Raw genomic sequence first — 16,432 nt, 5'->3', positions numbered from 1 at the left:
CTGTCACAAATCATTGACTCCCCCCTCCCCCTGTACGTACATGTGTCATTTTTATTTTGGCGATTATTTTGGTTTTTCTTTTTCGTACACTATTTTTACAAAAGATATTTTAGTTACTAGATAAAGATTGTCGCTTTCGTCGCTGTCCGGAACATCTTTTGCTGGCGAGGATAGAGGATCTAAATGTCAATGAAGGAAAAATACATACGATTTGACAGTTTGATACCACACATGTTTCGGACAGCAGAACAAAGGGAACCGAAGCGACAATCTTTATCTAGTAACTAAAATATCTTTTATTCTTACAATAACATAATGAGTTATGTCCCTTACTAACAGTTTGAATATGTTTTTAAAATGCAAGTTGTTCCTAAAATGCTTGCAGTATTTTTTCTTGTGGATGGACGTCACATAAGACGAACCCCCTCCCTTCTCCTGTCACAAACTGTCACAAAACTCTGACCCCCCTCCCCCCCTTAAACCTTGGACGTAATTTTTGAACGGCCCCAAACCGAAAAATTGCGTTTATTATGCAGTAGAAGGAAAGTCCAACCCCGTACTGCTAACCGTTTTTAATTAAATTGCTCCTAGAATTTTTAAGAAGAGTTTTAAAAAACTTCCTGTATGCTTCCCCGTGCAATATTTTTCAAATATCATCCTTCGACTTCTTTCTTCTTCATGCAACCTTTAATCGTCAATATTTTAATATTGTCGGGCCGGCACCAAACCGGACCGCGCGCGCTGCGACGCGAGTCGCGACATTTTGAAATATTTCATTAGTAGTGCGCATTATGCACGCATGGATGTACTATCATGCGCACTAATCAGAAATGAGTTGCGACGTCTGATAACTGCAGATATTTCATTCTATTGAAAACAAATTTTCGATTTTCTACTATACACGTAATAAATTTTCATCAATCCGATGCGTCATGATGATGATGACAGTCATACAGAACCGAGAAACGTCAAAATCTGAGAGTCGAAATAAATTCAAATCACGTCGCCGTCGGTGCGTTCCTTGGTGTTCTACGTAAGTAGTTTTTTGGTTTTCAGAATTTCCTAATTTTAAGTAAGTTCATTTAAAATATTTCGATATTTCGGTAAGTGTTCTATATTTCTTTTCATATTCCATATGCCTGTTCTGCAGAAAGAATTATACATCATGTCAAAAGAGATAAAAGCAGCCCTAAAGGATGCTCGGGAAGCGGTCAAAAATAAAAAGTTCTCCGAAGCAATCAAGTTGTGCAATGTGAGTGATTCGAACTCAATCAAGGATATTTGTACGAAAGTCTTATATTATTTTCCGTAGAAAATCCTCAAGGAAGATGCCGAAAATTATATGGCTCTCCTGCTGATGGGCGCTTCTTATCAGGATACCGACAAGAAAGAAGCAGCTGCCTTCTTGAAGCGCGCTCTTACTCGTAGTAGCGATCCGACGGTGGCTCTCCAGGGACTGGCTAACTGCGCCGACGATGTGGACCTTCCGGATGTGTGCAGCAAGTTGCTAGAATTGACACCGTGAGTATGAGTATGAAGTCAATGTTCACTTTTACAACTACCGTGGTCCGTGGTCTGATTTATAGAAATTATAAGTTTGTTGCTAGTTACAACCTGGGACATTATAACACTTCAGATTAGGTCAAAAAAGATTTAAAGATTTTTCGTCCGAAAGTTTCGATAAATCTAAGCTTATTTTTTTCTATTTCTAGGGACAAATTTCTCGATTTACATCATAAGTTGGAAACCGTTGCTCGTAATGGGTCACAATTAGACAAAGTAGTCAAATTGTTCGAACTAGAGCTTAGTATCGATCAAGAGGAACGTAGGAAATCAGCACTAGCTAGTTTGTCCAAACTTTTGCAATATGATCAATCATTAGAATTAAAATACGAGTTGCTGGTGGAACGCATCCTAGATCAAGAGACCAATAACAGCGACGATCCCTTCCTAAGCGAGAAGTTCAAGCGGTATTTGAAGTTGCTACACCGCTTGAAAATGTATGAGAAATTGGTCCAAAAAGCATCCTTAATGAATAACAGGTTCTGCAATGATATTTATCCCCTGGAATGGATATGCAAGGTATACGCGGAAAATTTAGTACCCGAGCCTCAATTGCAAACATTACTGGAAACGCCTCTCAGTACACTATTCGATAAAGCAATTCTTTTGAATCCCACATCCCCCCTTGCCCTGGTCGCAAGAGGAATACTGTATCATCGCTCAGGAGAAGTGAAGCAGGCTGAAATAATGTTGAAAAAGGTCGATACTATACAACCGAATTGGGACATTTGTCTGAAAGAGCTAGCTGAAATCTATTATCTACGTAAAGCATATGAATTAGCTGAAAATATTTATCGACAATTGAAGATAATCAATGCAAATTATTTCGTTGCTTTGGTCGAGAATGGAGATCCGGAGAAGTTAAGGGAAGCCTATTCGATTAGTGCAAAAGTTCTTGAAAATAATCACAGTGCAGAACTTTTATTTTACTTTTTAAAGCTGAAAATATTATTAAATACAGTTGCTAATTTAGAAGACGAAATCAGTAATTTGAAAGCGTCAGATATATCTCCAGTGAAATGTGAATATTTAACTGCACTGCATTGTATAAAAGAAGACAGGCTTGCCGATGCCCAAGAAATATTGCAAAAACATGAAAGCGATTGTGATTGTCTTTTAACACTAGCTAGTATACACTTTAAAAAATTAGACATCGAAAATAGTTTTGTATGTGCCTTGAAAGCTACAAAGCTGGAACCAGAAAATGCGAATTGCTTTTTCTGGTTGGGCAAACTCTATATTCACAGTTCGGATACTACCCGTGCCCGGAAGTGTTTGGAAAAGAGCATCTCTCTAAATCCCAGTCACAAGGACGCTATCATATTGCTCAGCTCATTGTATCGGTCACTGTCCGAGTGGGGCGCCAATCATCAGTTACTGCAGAATTCTGTTAGTTTCGTCAACGGCACAAGTTCATCATGGGCACAGCTGCAGCTTGGATTGCATCATTTGGGTCAGCAGTCGTACGACGAGTCCATCGCAGCCTTCCGTTCGGTGATCCGTTACGAAGTGAACAATATCACCGCTTGGGAAGGACTGGCCGACGCCTACATGGGTCGCGGATCGTATACCTCGGCTTTGAAGGTTTTTGAGAAAACGGCCGAACTTGAACCGAATAATCCATATCCCAAGCTACAATTGGCAAATATTAAGAACGTAAGTAATGTTGGATTATTAATATATGATAATTATTTTTGAATAATGTAATAGATTACCGATTCGTTTTAATAGCTCCTCAATAGCTGAACAGTTCACAATATTGTTTGTAGGAACTCTTGTATGCAATACCTCTCGCTCCTAAAACCCCGAAAGCTTTTCGATGTATCTCTTTCAACATCGACGCTTTATGTTTGTAAAGGTGGCGGATCCTAAATTGATTACCTAATGCGTAGAATTCCATAATCGAAGCAGCATTACATGTTTTGACGTCAACCGCCCATGATTTCATAGTTGACGTATCAACAATTTGAAATTTCAGCGAATTTAACTTATTACGCGTTTTTAAGGAATATTCAACCGCCGCAATATCGATACGTTATTTCAACTCTCATTTAAGTGTCTTCGGGTTGAAATGATTTAAATGTGTGATGTTTGTCCATAAATTATTCGATATACATGCGAAAGTGCAATGGTTGTTACGTCAACTATGAAATCATGGGCAGTCAAGGGAAACGTCATTGTTACACGTCACAAGCGTTCCAAGATAAATAATTTCTTTAATAACTTCACACATTTTCTTTTAGCACTATTCAGCACCAATATCTAGATCTATCATTGTGCCTACCCATAACCATGTACTTCATCTTGTTAGAGTTAATGGTCAAATCTATCTCCCTCTTCAGTGTAACAAAAGCTTGCATCCAATATTGCCCTGTGAGCCATACCAACGACTACCTACGATGGAGTCAGTAAGGTTAAGAAGCATATATGCTGCATTGTATGTGTTCGGTCGCGGAGAAAATCGGGTTTCCGCGGACACAAGGTGGATTGTATTACTTCGGGACTTCTTAGCACGGTTTATTGCAAGCGGACAATCTTTTGGAGTTTTGACTCGCGGTCGGAATAATTATAGTCTTGTAATTATTTGGGTTTAAACAAGCAGAGGTAACAGAACAGTAACAAGTTTTATTGAAGCGTCCGATCAGTATGAGCTACAAGTTGGATCTGAATACAATATTGTTTTTTTCTAACAAGTCGCCTAGCGTTGCTATGTATGCTTTGCAGCTCAATGGTAATTAGGGGCTATATAAACGATTGCCTACTACGCCAACACCCCCTCTCAATCGGTCAATCCTATACCTTTACACAGCTCATTGAAGTGTACCGAATCCAATGATTTCGTGAATAAATCTGCCAGCTGATTTCTCGTATTGATGTATTTCACCGTAACTCGTCCATTTGCAATATGGTCCCTTATGAAGTGATGTTTAATATCAATATGCTTCGATCTCTTATTTTCGCAATTTTTCGTCATACCTATGGCCCCTTGATTGTCTTCGAAAATAATGATAGGATCTGTTGACTGCATGAGCTGAAGATCTGCTAGCACTCCTGACAACCAAATGCCCTCCGAAACAGCAGAACTTATAGAGACATACTCCGCTTCACTTGACGATGTGGCAATGGTTACTTGTTTCTTGCTTGACCAAGATACGACATTTCCAAATACTTTAAATACGTATCCGCTAACAGATTTCCTATCCTCCGCGTCAGATGCCCAATCAGCGTCAGCATATCCGACTAATGGTTCCGCAGAGTCGTCTCGTGTATACTGCAGATGTTTTGATTTTGATCCCTTTAGGTAACGTACTACACGCTTCAGGCACTGCCATTGTGTTGTTGTTGGTTTCTGCTGATATCGTCCCAAAAATCCAACGGAGAAACATAAGTCTGGTCTGGTACAAAGCATTATGTACATAATCGTGCCCAGAAGCTCACGGTAAGGTTCATTGGTTGCATTACCATCCCGAGGAACTTGCAGCCCCTTTTCCATGGGTGTTTTCGCAGGGTTGCAGTCTGTCATCTTGAATCGAGCCACTAGTTTGTCGATATTCATTTCCTGTGAAAGATTCATTGTGCTTGTGTGGTGGTTATATGCAATCTTCATGCCTAGGAAATGCTTAACTTCTCCACAGTCCGTCATCGAGAAATTTAAACTCAGCTGCTTCTTTAGTTTTATTATTGACTCAATTTTTCTGCCAGCGATAAGCAAATCGTCTACGTATAGGATAATATACATTTCTCGCTTAACTTTTCAAAAGGACCTAAGTAACATTTTTTTCATGAATTAATTTGAATAGCGCAATCAACAGAACAACATGAAAGGTATTGAATGCAGTATTCAAATTAATTCATGAAAAATATGTTACTTAGGTCCTTTTGAAAAGTTAAGCGAGATTTCATCCCCAGGTAATATACGCGTATACATGCAGTAGTCATGCTTTGACCGATTGAATCCTAAACTCAGCAATATGTTATTTAATTTTTCATTCCAACATCTTGGCGATTGCTTGAGCCCATACAGTGACTTGAGTAGACGACATACTGCATTGGGAGGTGCTATAATACCAGCAGGAATCGACATGTACAGTTCTTCTTTTAGGTCTCCATGAAGAAATGCTGTCTTCACATCCATTTGGTGGAAGAAGAAACGTTGCTGCACGCCAGCTGCGAGAACCGTGCGAATAGTGGCAAGCCTTGCCACCGGAGCGAAGGTCTCCTCGTAGTCTAAACCAGCTTTTTGCAGGAATCCTTTCGCAACGAGCCTCGCCTTGTACTTAACAGGATTGCCGTTAATATCGTCCTTCAGTCGGAACACCCATTTCGTTTTCAACGGTTTGATGTTATCTGGACAACTTGTGATACGCCAAACTTTATTTTCCTCCATGGAGCGGAGCTCGTCATGTATGGCCGTCATCCATTCGTCACGATCAATACGATCTGCCAGTTCGTCAAATGATTTGGGTACATCTGCGGAAATTAATTCGCCAGAAGTTGCTCTGTAGCCGATAAAATAATCGAACAACTTACCGGTAAGCCTGCGCTCCCGTTCGCTGGACCTCAACAACGGTTCACTTCGAATCTCGTGTTGTTCTGCGTGCGAAGGGAGCGCGTTATCCGGTTCAGTGACAATGGGATCAATTTCATCATCTACTCTGATTTCTCCACACGGTTGACAAGCTTCAAGATCAGCTATTAGTTCGTTGTTCTCCCCCTCTTGCTCCAACGGGAAATGAATGATCAATGGTACATCTTCTTCTTTCATCTTGGTAGCGTAAGGGAAGGACGACTCATCAAATTTCACGTCACGGGCAATTGCGATCTTTCGAGCAACCGGGTCCCAGAGCCGGTAGCCATTTGGAGCATATCCAACCATAATCATCTCCGTACTCTTAGGGTCCAACTTTTTGCGCTGCTGTTTTGGAATCCACGTAAAAACCTTGCAACCGAACACTCTAAGCTTGTCCATGTTTGGCTTGAAACCAAACCACATCTCTGCAGGAGTAGAACCATTAGGTAACACACTTGTTGGACTCCTATTCAGCAGGTAAACGCAAGCCAGAGCAGCTTCTGACCACAGACGCTTCGGAACCTTGGACTCGATCAGCACCGAACGAACTTTTTCAATCAATGTTCGATTAAATCTTTCTGCCACACCATTCTGCTGCGGAGTGTAAGCGACTGTTGTTTCCATCTGAATACCTTTCTTCTTGAAGAATTGTATCTGATTTGCTGAGCAATATTCCCTACCTTGATCGACCGTTAGTTTTGAAATAGGCTTCTCAAACATTGCAGTGACCAGGGCTTCATATTATTGAAATTTCTCAGACACTTCAGATTTCCGTTTCAGCAAATAAATCATCGCGAAATGGGAATAGTCGTCAATGAATACTACGATGTATCGAGATCCATCCCATGCTGGCGGGTCGATTGGTCCGCACACATCCGAATGAATTCGTTCAAGCGGCCGGCTGGCCTTTACACGGGTTCCTTTAAACGGTACACGGCACTGCTTACCTTGAGCACATGCATCGCAGAAATCGGCTTACTTTATCGTTTTGTGAACTCCTTTCAACATTCCTCTACGAATCAAGATCTCCAATCCGCTCTGACCAATATGCCCTAGTCGACGATGCCACAGATTTGCAGTTTCTGCTTCACAATGATTTGCTATTGCTTCCACCAACGATAGTTCAAGATCATACAGATTTCCACGTAGATGTCCCGTAGCCAAAAACATTACCATCTTTCTTCAGCACTGCTATGCTTCCAGAAAATAGCACATCTATTCCTGCTTTAGCCATCTTTTTGATTGATATCAAGTTTTCACGTAATTCAGGAACGTATAGGACATTCTTCATGTTGAATTCTACACCCTTATTACTTACTGCATTGATTTCACCAATCTGTCGAGCAATCATGGCTTCACCTTCCTTGGCCACCTTTATCTCTACTTCATTGTCCATTTTCCGCAGAACTGCAAACAAATTCCTGTCGCTCACCAGGTGATCGCTGCACCCAGAGTCCAGCTTGAATACGATTCGTCCAGGCTTTCGGTCACCAACATCGGAATCTGCCATGAAGCTTACCGCACTCTTCTTTGCTGTATTGGCTTCACGTTGACGACAGTCTTTCTTCATATGCCCTCGTCGGCCACACTTATGGCACTTACCGTTGAACTTCATTATTCGTTTCTTCGAATCGCCGGAAAATGCTGCCAACTTGTCTTCCACGGTTTCACCATGTCGGTCCGAACGCTTGCTTTCCTCAGCCAATAGACGCTGTTTTACAAGATCCAAAGACAAGTCTTCTTCCGCGACGTTCTCCAGAGCCGTTACGAGAGGGTCGAACGAATCCGGTAACGTTAAGAATAACTGCGATACCATCTGCTTCTACTAACGTAGCTCCAGCAGTCTTCAGTTTTCTCACTATTCCGTCGAATTCCAGCAAATGAGTTCTCATGTCCGTACCTTCTTTCATCCGCAATCGAGCCAGTTGCTTTCGTATAATCGTCTGGCTAGCAACAGATTTCTTGGCAAAAGTAGCTTCTAAACTGGTCCACATAGCCTTGGTGGTAGCCTTGTCTCGAACGATTTCAAGACATTCATCCGATAGGCACCCCACCAATAACGCTTTCGAAATTCGGTCCATTTCATCGAATTTGACTTTTTCGGCTGCTGCTTCCGGAGCATCTCCAGTGAGCACTTCGGCTACGCCCTTTGCTTCGAGAAACAACCTCACACGGTAGCTCCAATTTTGAAAATCAGCTCCATTTCCCCTCAATAACGGTATGTTACCGGTCAGGTCCTTAACGATGGTGCCCATAACCTCTTGTAATTATTTGGGTTTAAACAAGCAGAGGTAACAGAACAGTAACAAGTTTTATTGAAGCGTCCGATCAGTATGAGCTACAAGTTGGATCTGAATACAATATTTTTTTTTTTCTAACAAGTCGCCTAGCGTTGCTATGTATGCTTTGCAGCTCAATGGTAATTAGGGGCTATATAAACGATTGCCTACTACGCCAACATATAGAAATTACACTAAACTAGGCGCGTCGCGATGTTGCTGAATCAGTAGTCGGACTGAGAGTGATGCAAACATGGAGGCAAATTTCGTTTCATTTTTCCATTGCGCGCGCGTTCGCGCTGTTTTGAAATTTCCTCGACCGTCTTTCCTTCTCGTTTACTGTTGGTATAGTGTATCGTACATGAGTCAAACATTAAAGATGTTGATATAAAAATCAAGTAGTGGAACTAAATGGCATGGTGTAATTCGTTTTTCAGAACTGCTCTCTCCGAAGTACTTATGTTTTGCAGATTTGCAGTTCCACGAACCGAGTTTCCAATCGCTAGTCGCTTTTCGTCGCAGTGGTCTTCGCCGATGGTTCCGGTCCGTACTCTCTTGTTGATTTACTTTTTACTTATGGATCCTGTACACCTCCGGTGGTGCAAAGGGCCGACTTGAAAGATCTCCATCCTGAGCGATGCCCGGCTATCGCTTTAACCTGTTGCCAGGTTAGATTTCGGTCGACTTCTTTTATTTCTTTATTGAGGCTTCGCCGCCATGAGCCTCTGGGTCTGCCTCTGCTGCGATGTCCCGCTGGGTTCCAGTCTAATGCTTGCTTACAGATTTCGTTTCCGCCCCTACGTAGAGTGTGGCCGACCCAGCCCCACTTCCGATCCCGAATTTCTGTTGTTATCGGCCTCTGGTGACAACGACGATGGAGCTCGTTGTTTGAGATCCAGTTGTGAGGCCACCAGGCCCGAATTATATACCGCAGGCATCTGTTAATGAACACCTGCAGCCGTTGAGTGTTCTCCACTGATACACACCATGTTTCGCTAGCGTATAACAGCACAGATTTCACGTTAGAGTTGAAAATTCGTATTTTGGTGCGTTCACTTATCTGCCTGTTTTTCCAGATATTTCTAATATTTCTCTCTTGTTGATTGTTCGTTGCTTATGATTTTTTAAAGGCTGGCTTGCAGGGCCTGACACCAAACCCCCTAAATTTCCAATTTCCAGAGGAGCAAACCCCCCCCTTCCCTGTCAGCATACGACCATAGTTCCCACCGGGGTTGGTTACCCGATCTTCCCTAAGGTTGCTCGTATCCCGGCCAGCACCGCGGGGAGGTAGGGATAGGAGTTGCTGGGTAAGAGGCTAAGGACCGCGAGATGGGATCTATTTTATTCCTTCAGGTACGCGAAGTACCAATGGTACGCTTTACCCAGCATTTGCCGTGCCAAACATATATGTCTGTTTTATCGCGGATTCAAACAAGCTTAATTAGGCTTTCAGCGATCGTGTACGTACACGCACGTTTCACTCACACTTTTACTCGGTTTGTTTGCAACCACGAGCAGCTGTCACGGCAAAATCAAATGGGATTGTTTGCAACCACGAACCTGCGTTCGTGTTGGTGAGAAATGTCGGCGAGACCCTAATGTTGAACTTCATGTCAAAATTATGTTGCCATACATTGTTTCGTTTTATTCATCAAAACAAGTTAGGGCTCAGCGAAATTCGAAGAATTGCTAGATTATTAACTCAAGGAAACACCCGGTGACTATCAACTACACGGAGATAAAACAGTCTAGTTTGAAACAACCAATCATTTGGTTGAAATTCAAACTAAAAAAATTGGTTATTTCTACATTGAATTTTGTTGTTTCAAAATGGTAGTTTTGTTTGGAACAAATTTGTTTGTCTGGTCGTTTTGAGCTATTGTTTTATGTCATTTCAACCTTGATTATATTAATTTCAAACTATTAATTTTGTTTGGTTCAACTATAAATTAGCTTATTTCTATCAATATTCGGGTCGTTCATTTATTGTCAAAGATCAATAGATACAAACTGAAATTTTAGGTTGCTTCAACCAAAGGAACAAGCTGATTGAAATGTTCACTTTGCTTGACGGGAAAACAACCAAAACTATAGTTTGAATTGAACTGAATGTTGAGATTGTTCACATCGTCTTATTCAGTCTGTGTTGTCTCTTAAGGGTCTGTCTCATTTGGAGAATTAAACTGAAATTAAACTTAAAAGTGACATTTCAATAATTATCAAATAACCCTGCTCGCAGAGCAAGATTACTTTTGACAGATATCGAATAATTTTGCATCGATGTCTTATTGGAATTGCTGGGCAGCACCAGCCATTCTTATTACCGGGTGATTTGCTAATTTTCGAACTGTCACTTTTAAGTTTAATTCTCCAAATGAGACAGACCCTAAGTAATCAACTTGATTTCGTGTCGTAAAAATCTAAAAAAAAAAGATTTTTTCATTGTCGAACAAAAGAATAATATATTCCAATATCGGTATGGTAAGTTGAAAATTATATGTAATGTGTTGTGGTGAGAGGGGTAACGGGAGGAGAGGGGGGAGGGGTGTGGTTTGAATAATCTTTATATAGAACCAACCTACAAAATGCTTGATTTAAACAAATTCTTTCCATTGTTTCACACTGAGATTTGTTTATATCAAACTAAACTCGATGTTTGAAACAACCTAAATTTATGTTCGTTTGTAAAGCTGTCAAAATGAAACAGCTAACGTAATGGTTGTTCCAAACAAAATTTTGGTTGATTTTACCTAAATATCGAAAAACAATCAACATCAAATTTTAGTTTGTTTCAACCATTGCCAAATGTCATTTCAAAGTAAAATTTTGTTTGGACCTAAATCAACCTAAAGCTTTGGTTGAATTGAACTAAAATATGCTTGTCTTTACCATACTTTTTTCTCCGTGATATTATGTCAACGTGCTTTAAGGTCACTCCTTACGGAATCCAAGTTTCAAAATGCTCGCGTTTTCGGGGGCACACCACTCAATACGGAAGCAACGCACAACTGTCATTTTTATAATTTCACGCATGCTGCGACGCAGCAAAGCTAAATCAACAAAAAAATAGAGTTGTGCGCCGCCTCCGTATCGAGTAGTGTGCCCCCGAAAACGCGAGCACTTTGAAACTTGGATTCCGTGAGGAGTGACCTTAAGCTACGAAAAATATTGAACGAAATCAAGGTTTTTTTCAAGCTCTGATATTGATGAAGAAAAGGTTTCAGAAAATTCAATTGATAGGAAAACGTGAAAGCAACGTTCAGAATTCAGATTTACTCGATTTCTATTAAACACTGCCTGGCATCATAAATACTTTTTAAACATGCAGTCATTCTTTCCGCGACAACAATATTTTTTATCTGTCAACTGAACTGAAAAGAAATTTCTTGTCAAGTCGAAAAGAGCAGAAACAGTAATATCGATACGGCGATAAAACCTGCAGAATTGAATGTCCTTACAATTTTGATAAAATCACTTGAAGATTCACAGGAATATTGTTAAAATTTAGTACTATTAATTATTTAAAATTCTGCTTGAAATAAAAAACAATTGTTGAAAATGTACCGCGGCCCACTTCAACAGTTGAAAATTGCAATGCGGCCCTCGATAGAAAGCATGCTGGGGACCACGGTATAGTGACATGAGTCAAACATTAAAAATGTTGATATAAAAATCAAGTAGTGGAATTAAATGGCATGGTGTAATTCGTTTTTCAGAACTGCTCTCTCCGAAGTACCACGGATTCAATCAGTAGCCTTTTAACTTGTTTTGTTACAACGGAAGTTTTACCAATCTTTTTGGAATAAATCCTGTTTAGTATGGCCAATCCTTGTTTTATATTTCATGGTCATCATGGATGACGATAGTTTTTGAATCTGAAAACGCGAGCATTTGTTATCATTTTTGTCTTTCTCGTACAACAAAGTTATACCGAAAGGCTATCATTTCACTCCGAAAACGAACTTTTTATAGAAGCCACGCGACCCATAGTGTTATATACCAATCGACTAAGCTCGACGAACTGAGCACATGTCTGTCTGTCCGTGTATATGTATGTGTGTATGTGTGTGTGTATGTGTGTGCATGTGCACAAAAGCTAAGTAAAACATTAGACAACTTTTCATATAGTAATCCTTAACCGATTTTCTTGCAACAAGTTGCATTCGAAAGGTGGTAAGCCCTTGTAGATCACTATTGAATTTTGTGACGATCGACCATTGTGTTCAAAAGTTATTAAGAAAATGGTTCATTGAACATTCGATTGAACCATCTAAGGTTGGTGTCTTGGCTAAATGCGAGAAAGGCAGTATCACTTTTCGGTGAATTAGGTTGGGTTTTTTTTCTATGTTCATGGATATATTGGATATATTGTTAATGCAAATGCTTATTTATTCGTTCATCATTTCAGATCCTCAAACAACATCAAGATTCGATTCCACTGTTCGAAGAACTTCTGGTCGCCAATGGCAAATACTTTCCAGCACTGAAAGGTCTGGCTGAAGCTCATAGCGGTCTTTGCTATCACTGCATCGGAAACAGAATAATTGGAAGAAGTCGTGATCATGCGCAGCGCTGCGTTGACTATTTAACTAGGTATGCACATAAATGTGTTCAACAGCACTGATCGAGAACTAAAACTACCCAACCATCATTTCAGGGCAATCAAAATCAAACCCAATTTCGTTTGTTTGTGGAAAATGCTGGGAAATATGTTAAGTACGGTCGCTGAGTTTCCAAACTCGAGATCCCAATTGTTCGTGGAAGGAAGTTTGGCTGGTGTCCCGCATCGTAGACAAGCTCTACTGGAAGGCGAAAAATTATATGAACTGGCAAGTAGGAGCTTTAGTCGAGCAATAAAACTAAGTCCGGATGACAGCTTGCTGTGGTATGAGCTGGCTTCCAACCTGTACCGTAGGGCCTTACGATTCGGCTTCTCTCAGGACGACAGCACAAAGTTAATGCAATCCGCCGTGGATGCTGCAAAGCAGTCGATCAAATTAGAACCAAGTCGGTGGGAAAACTGGAATCTACTTGGTGTAATATGCGCATCAAAGGAGATTAATAACTTGGCACTGGCTCAACATTGTTTCATTGAAGCTATTTCTCTGGATAAGAAAACTGCCGCGTTAGGGTGGTCAAATCTTGGAGTGATGTATTTGAATCAAGGATCTGCTAGTTTGGCGAACAAAGCTTTCGGAAGAGCACAGCAGACGGACACAGCATGTATAAATGCATGGATTGGGCAAGCATTGATAGCAGAACAAATCGGCCAAGTTGACGAGGCGATGGATTTATTTAGGCATTGCACCCAACTTGGTTATCATCCAGAATCTTCTTTGGGATATCCCCATTGGGTTTGCTCAGTGTTGAATGAAGAGGAGTACAGAAAAAATCGCCACTATAAATTTGCAATAGAAAACATGCATGCCTTACCTGTTTCACATGATTCGATTGTTTGGCACTGCGCTGATAAGCATGATGACGCCTCTATAGAGTCACTTTGCTTTCTAGGTAATATTAGTAATCGACTTGGTTTGTGGAAAACAGCATCTGACGCATTTCAGAAAGCTGTTAGTAAGGCCAGTGGTACCCAAAAAGATAAAATTCTATGTGATTTAGGATATTGTTTAATGAAGCAGAAAAAACACATGGAAGCAGTTAATTGTTACCAACAAGTAGCAGAAGCCACCTATCATTCTGTTATCGGGAAGGCGCTAGCCTTCTTCAAAGCTGGTCAGTATCAAGAATCATATGCCGAATATGAAAGCGCCCTAAATTGGTTAGCCAACAGCGATCTGGAGAAAGCTTACGTTTTGATTGCAATGTCCGCTATGGTGTATGCATTCCAGGGAGAGGCAGATGCTAAAACAATTCTATTCCAAAGGTAAGTTCATCAATTCCATCAGACAGACAGAAACCCGCGTTCAAGGATTTTCAATATAGATTTCTTTAGTAAAAACTATTCGAATTTCCTGATTTCACCACTGATTAAGCTCAAGTGTCACCAATAACACTCTGCCAAAACGTTTTCAGCATCACTCTGCCGGCACCTCCTATCGAAGCTCTCTTTTCTGCCTGTGCACTAGGACTGCTCCACAAGGATACAGTTCTCACCGAACTAGTCATCAAAGAACTTCGCAAATATGAAAATGATCCCAAACACGGGCATCACGTGGTATATCTTGTTTCTCAGTTCTATTTTAGTAATGTAAGTCATGCTCACATGTTGTCATACATCGTTTTCTACAGTTCACACTCTTTACTATTATTTTAGAAACAAAAGAGTCAATCCTTAGCATATTTGATTTCGCAAGTGCATAAGTTCCCGGACCGTCCCAAACTGCGTCAAGTATTGGCCGTATCTTTGCTTAAAAATCACCGAACCCCGAAAAAGAACTTAATTGTGGCGAGTAACATTGCGGAGAGTGCTCTTGTTCTCGATTTGCAGGACAAACAACGTAGCACAATCGCTCGGGATGCTGCCAAATGGTTGGCGGTAGCTAGTGAAGCGGTACGACCAGTTGATGTGCAACGGCGAAAAATACTGGCTCAAAAAGCCATCCACGTGGATCCCACATGCAAGGAAGCGTGGAGCTCGTTGATTCGAATTTTGAATCCGAAAAAGTAATCTCGCCTGGCGAGCAAGCAACAATTTGTGTACAAAGTATAGTTTAAAGTATTAAATAATATTTTTTGTTAGGTATTTTTATCATTATTGTTTGCAAATATACAATATACTCACATTTGATCAGAAGTGTCTTATCCGAAAAAAAAAAATGACAGAGCCAAACGTATTAATTTAGGAGATTCCATCACTGTGAGATTCTTGTTTGAATTTTTAATTGACTTTTATCAAAAGATCTTTTAGTTACTAAATTAGTTAGTCACTAAAATATCTTTTCTTTTATCGGTAAGTGCGCCAGGGATGCCAGATACAATTTTTAAATGTCTGTGTTAATCTCAGTAAAATGTCTGTATTTGTCTGTAAGGCGCTTCAGAGTTTATACTGGAAATAGAAAATTACTCAAAACCATACATTTTTGATATCATCGAATATCAAGACTTCAATAATCTGAAATTCGAAATAAGTTTTCGTTGCATGAAATAATTAACAATGTATAATGAAAACAATTGTAATTCATTTAGTTTCCGTTAGCTATTATCCAGCTGAGATTCAGCGGCCACTCTACATCTTTCGAGTCCCACGGATTCACAAAACGCCAATTTCAATTCTGCGTTTTCCGCCTCAGAGCTGCTTTCGCACTCTCAATGAGTAATGGAAAATCAACAGGGCTCGATATGGTTGGTTATTTCATCATCAAAAACTTTCCCAACTCCGCCAAAATCTGGTTCTGGGGTTGATCAACCAAGCTTGGTCTGATCGAATCTTTCCGGATAAATGGCGGAAAAGCCTCGTTGTACCCATCCACAAAAACAACATTTCCTCTCGAGATGTCACAATGTACCGGGCTATTTCTCTGACAAGAGGTGTCTTCAAAGCCGTGGAAAGGTTTGTAAATCAGCGGCTGTAAATTAGAAGTCGATAATAGGTTCGGCTTTCGCTAACAAGCGTTCCGCCCGGAATACGGCACGGGCACATACTTCGCATATCTGGAAGATGTACTGCACAACGATGGCAAGCACGCGGATCTAGAACATTTCCAAGGCCTTGTCAGGACTTCTAACAGTGGCAAGAATGGGGATTTTCCGGCAACCTCCTAGCTTTTGTCCGGAACTTGGTAGACTCTGACAACCAGCAAATGCGTTCAAGGACACGTCCTCATTCCGCTGGTTGGGTGACTAACCAATCTCCAACAAAAAGATTGTGGAAGTTCTCGGAGTCTCCATTGATCGGAGACTCTCGTTCCTTCCGCGAACTCTAAGTAAATTGTCGGACGAGAGACAACGTGGTTCGGACCTTGTCTCATCCTCATCGAATCAACAACAGGAGGTCCTTCAATTCCTACGTTCGAGCCGCCTCAGAATTGTTACTCGCAACACCAGCCGAGTCTGCCTGTGC

At 40.8% G+C, this 16,432-nt stretch overlaps 1 protein-coding gene across 3 annotated transcripts; it reads left to right on the top strand.

The window, feature by feature from the left end:
- Positions 1-896: 896 nt before the first annotated feature.
- On the top strand, positions 897-15,155 carry LOC134226296 (tetratricopeptide repeat protein 37). 3 transcript variants are annotated; one of them, XM_062706978.1, is made up of 8 exons: positions 897-1,033; positions 1,151-1,252; positions 1,313-1,521; positions 1,713-3,219; positions 12,821-13,005; positions 13,070-14,296; positions 14,446-14,620; positions 14,687-15,155. In XM_062706978.1, the coding sequence occupies exons 2-8, from the start codon at positions 1,166-1,168 to the stop codon at positions 15,038-15,040; spliced, it is 3,744 nt and encodes a 1,247-aa protein (XP_062562962.1). In that variant the 5' UTR covers positions 897-1,033; positions 1,151-1,165; the 3' UTR covers positions 15,041-15,155. The 3 variants fall into 3 exon arrangements, with proteins under 3 accessions (XP_062562962.1, XP_062562961.1, XP_062562963.1); XM_062706977.1 differs by having other exon boundaries at positions 958-1,033; positions 1,109-1,252; XM_062706979.1 differs by having other exon boundaries at positions 1,030-1,072.
- Positions 15,156-16,432: the final 1,277 nt, after the last annotated feature.

This window comes from Armigeres subalbatus, chromosome 3 (assembly GCF_024139115.2).
Source record: "Armigeres subalbatus isolate Guangzhou_Male chromosome 3, GZ_Asu_2, whole genome shotgun sequence".
Taxonomy (NCBI): domain Eukaryota; kingdom Metazoa; phylum Arthropoda; class Insecta; order Diptera; family Culicidae; genus Armigeres; species Armigeres subalbatus.
Note: the sequence above shows the minus strand (reverse complement) of the source record. Positions and strands in the feature narration are given on the sequence as shown.

What these genes read in the sequence shown, in the direction of transcription:
- LOC134226296 (XM_062706977.1), top strand. Translation starts at nt 1,136, where the DNA reads ATGCCTGTTCTGCAGAAAGAATTATACATCATGTCAAAAGAGATAAAA. An exon ending in AAGCAATCAAGTTGTGCAAT is followed by an intron (nt 1,253 to 1,312) that starts GTGAGTGATTCG and finishes TATTTTCCGTAG; the next exon opens with AAAATCCTCAAGGAAGATGC. An exon ending in TGCGTTGACTATTTAACTAG is followed by an intron (nt 13,006 to 13,069) that starts GTATGCACATAA and finishes CCATCATTTCAG; the next exon opens with GGCAATCAAAATCAAACCCA.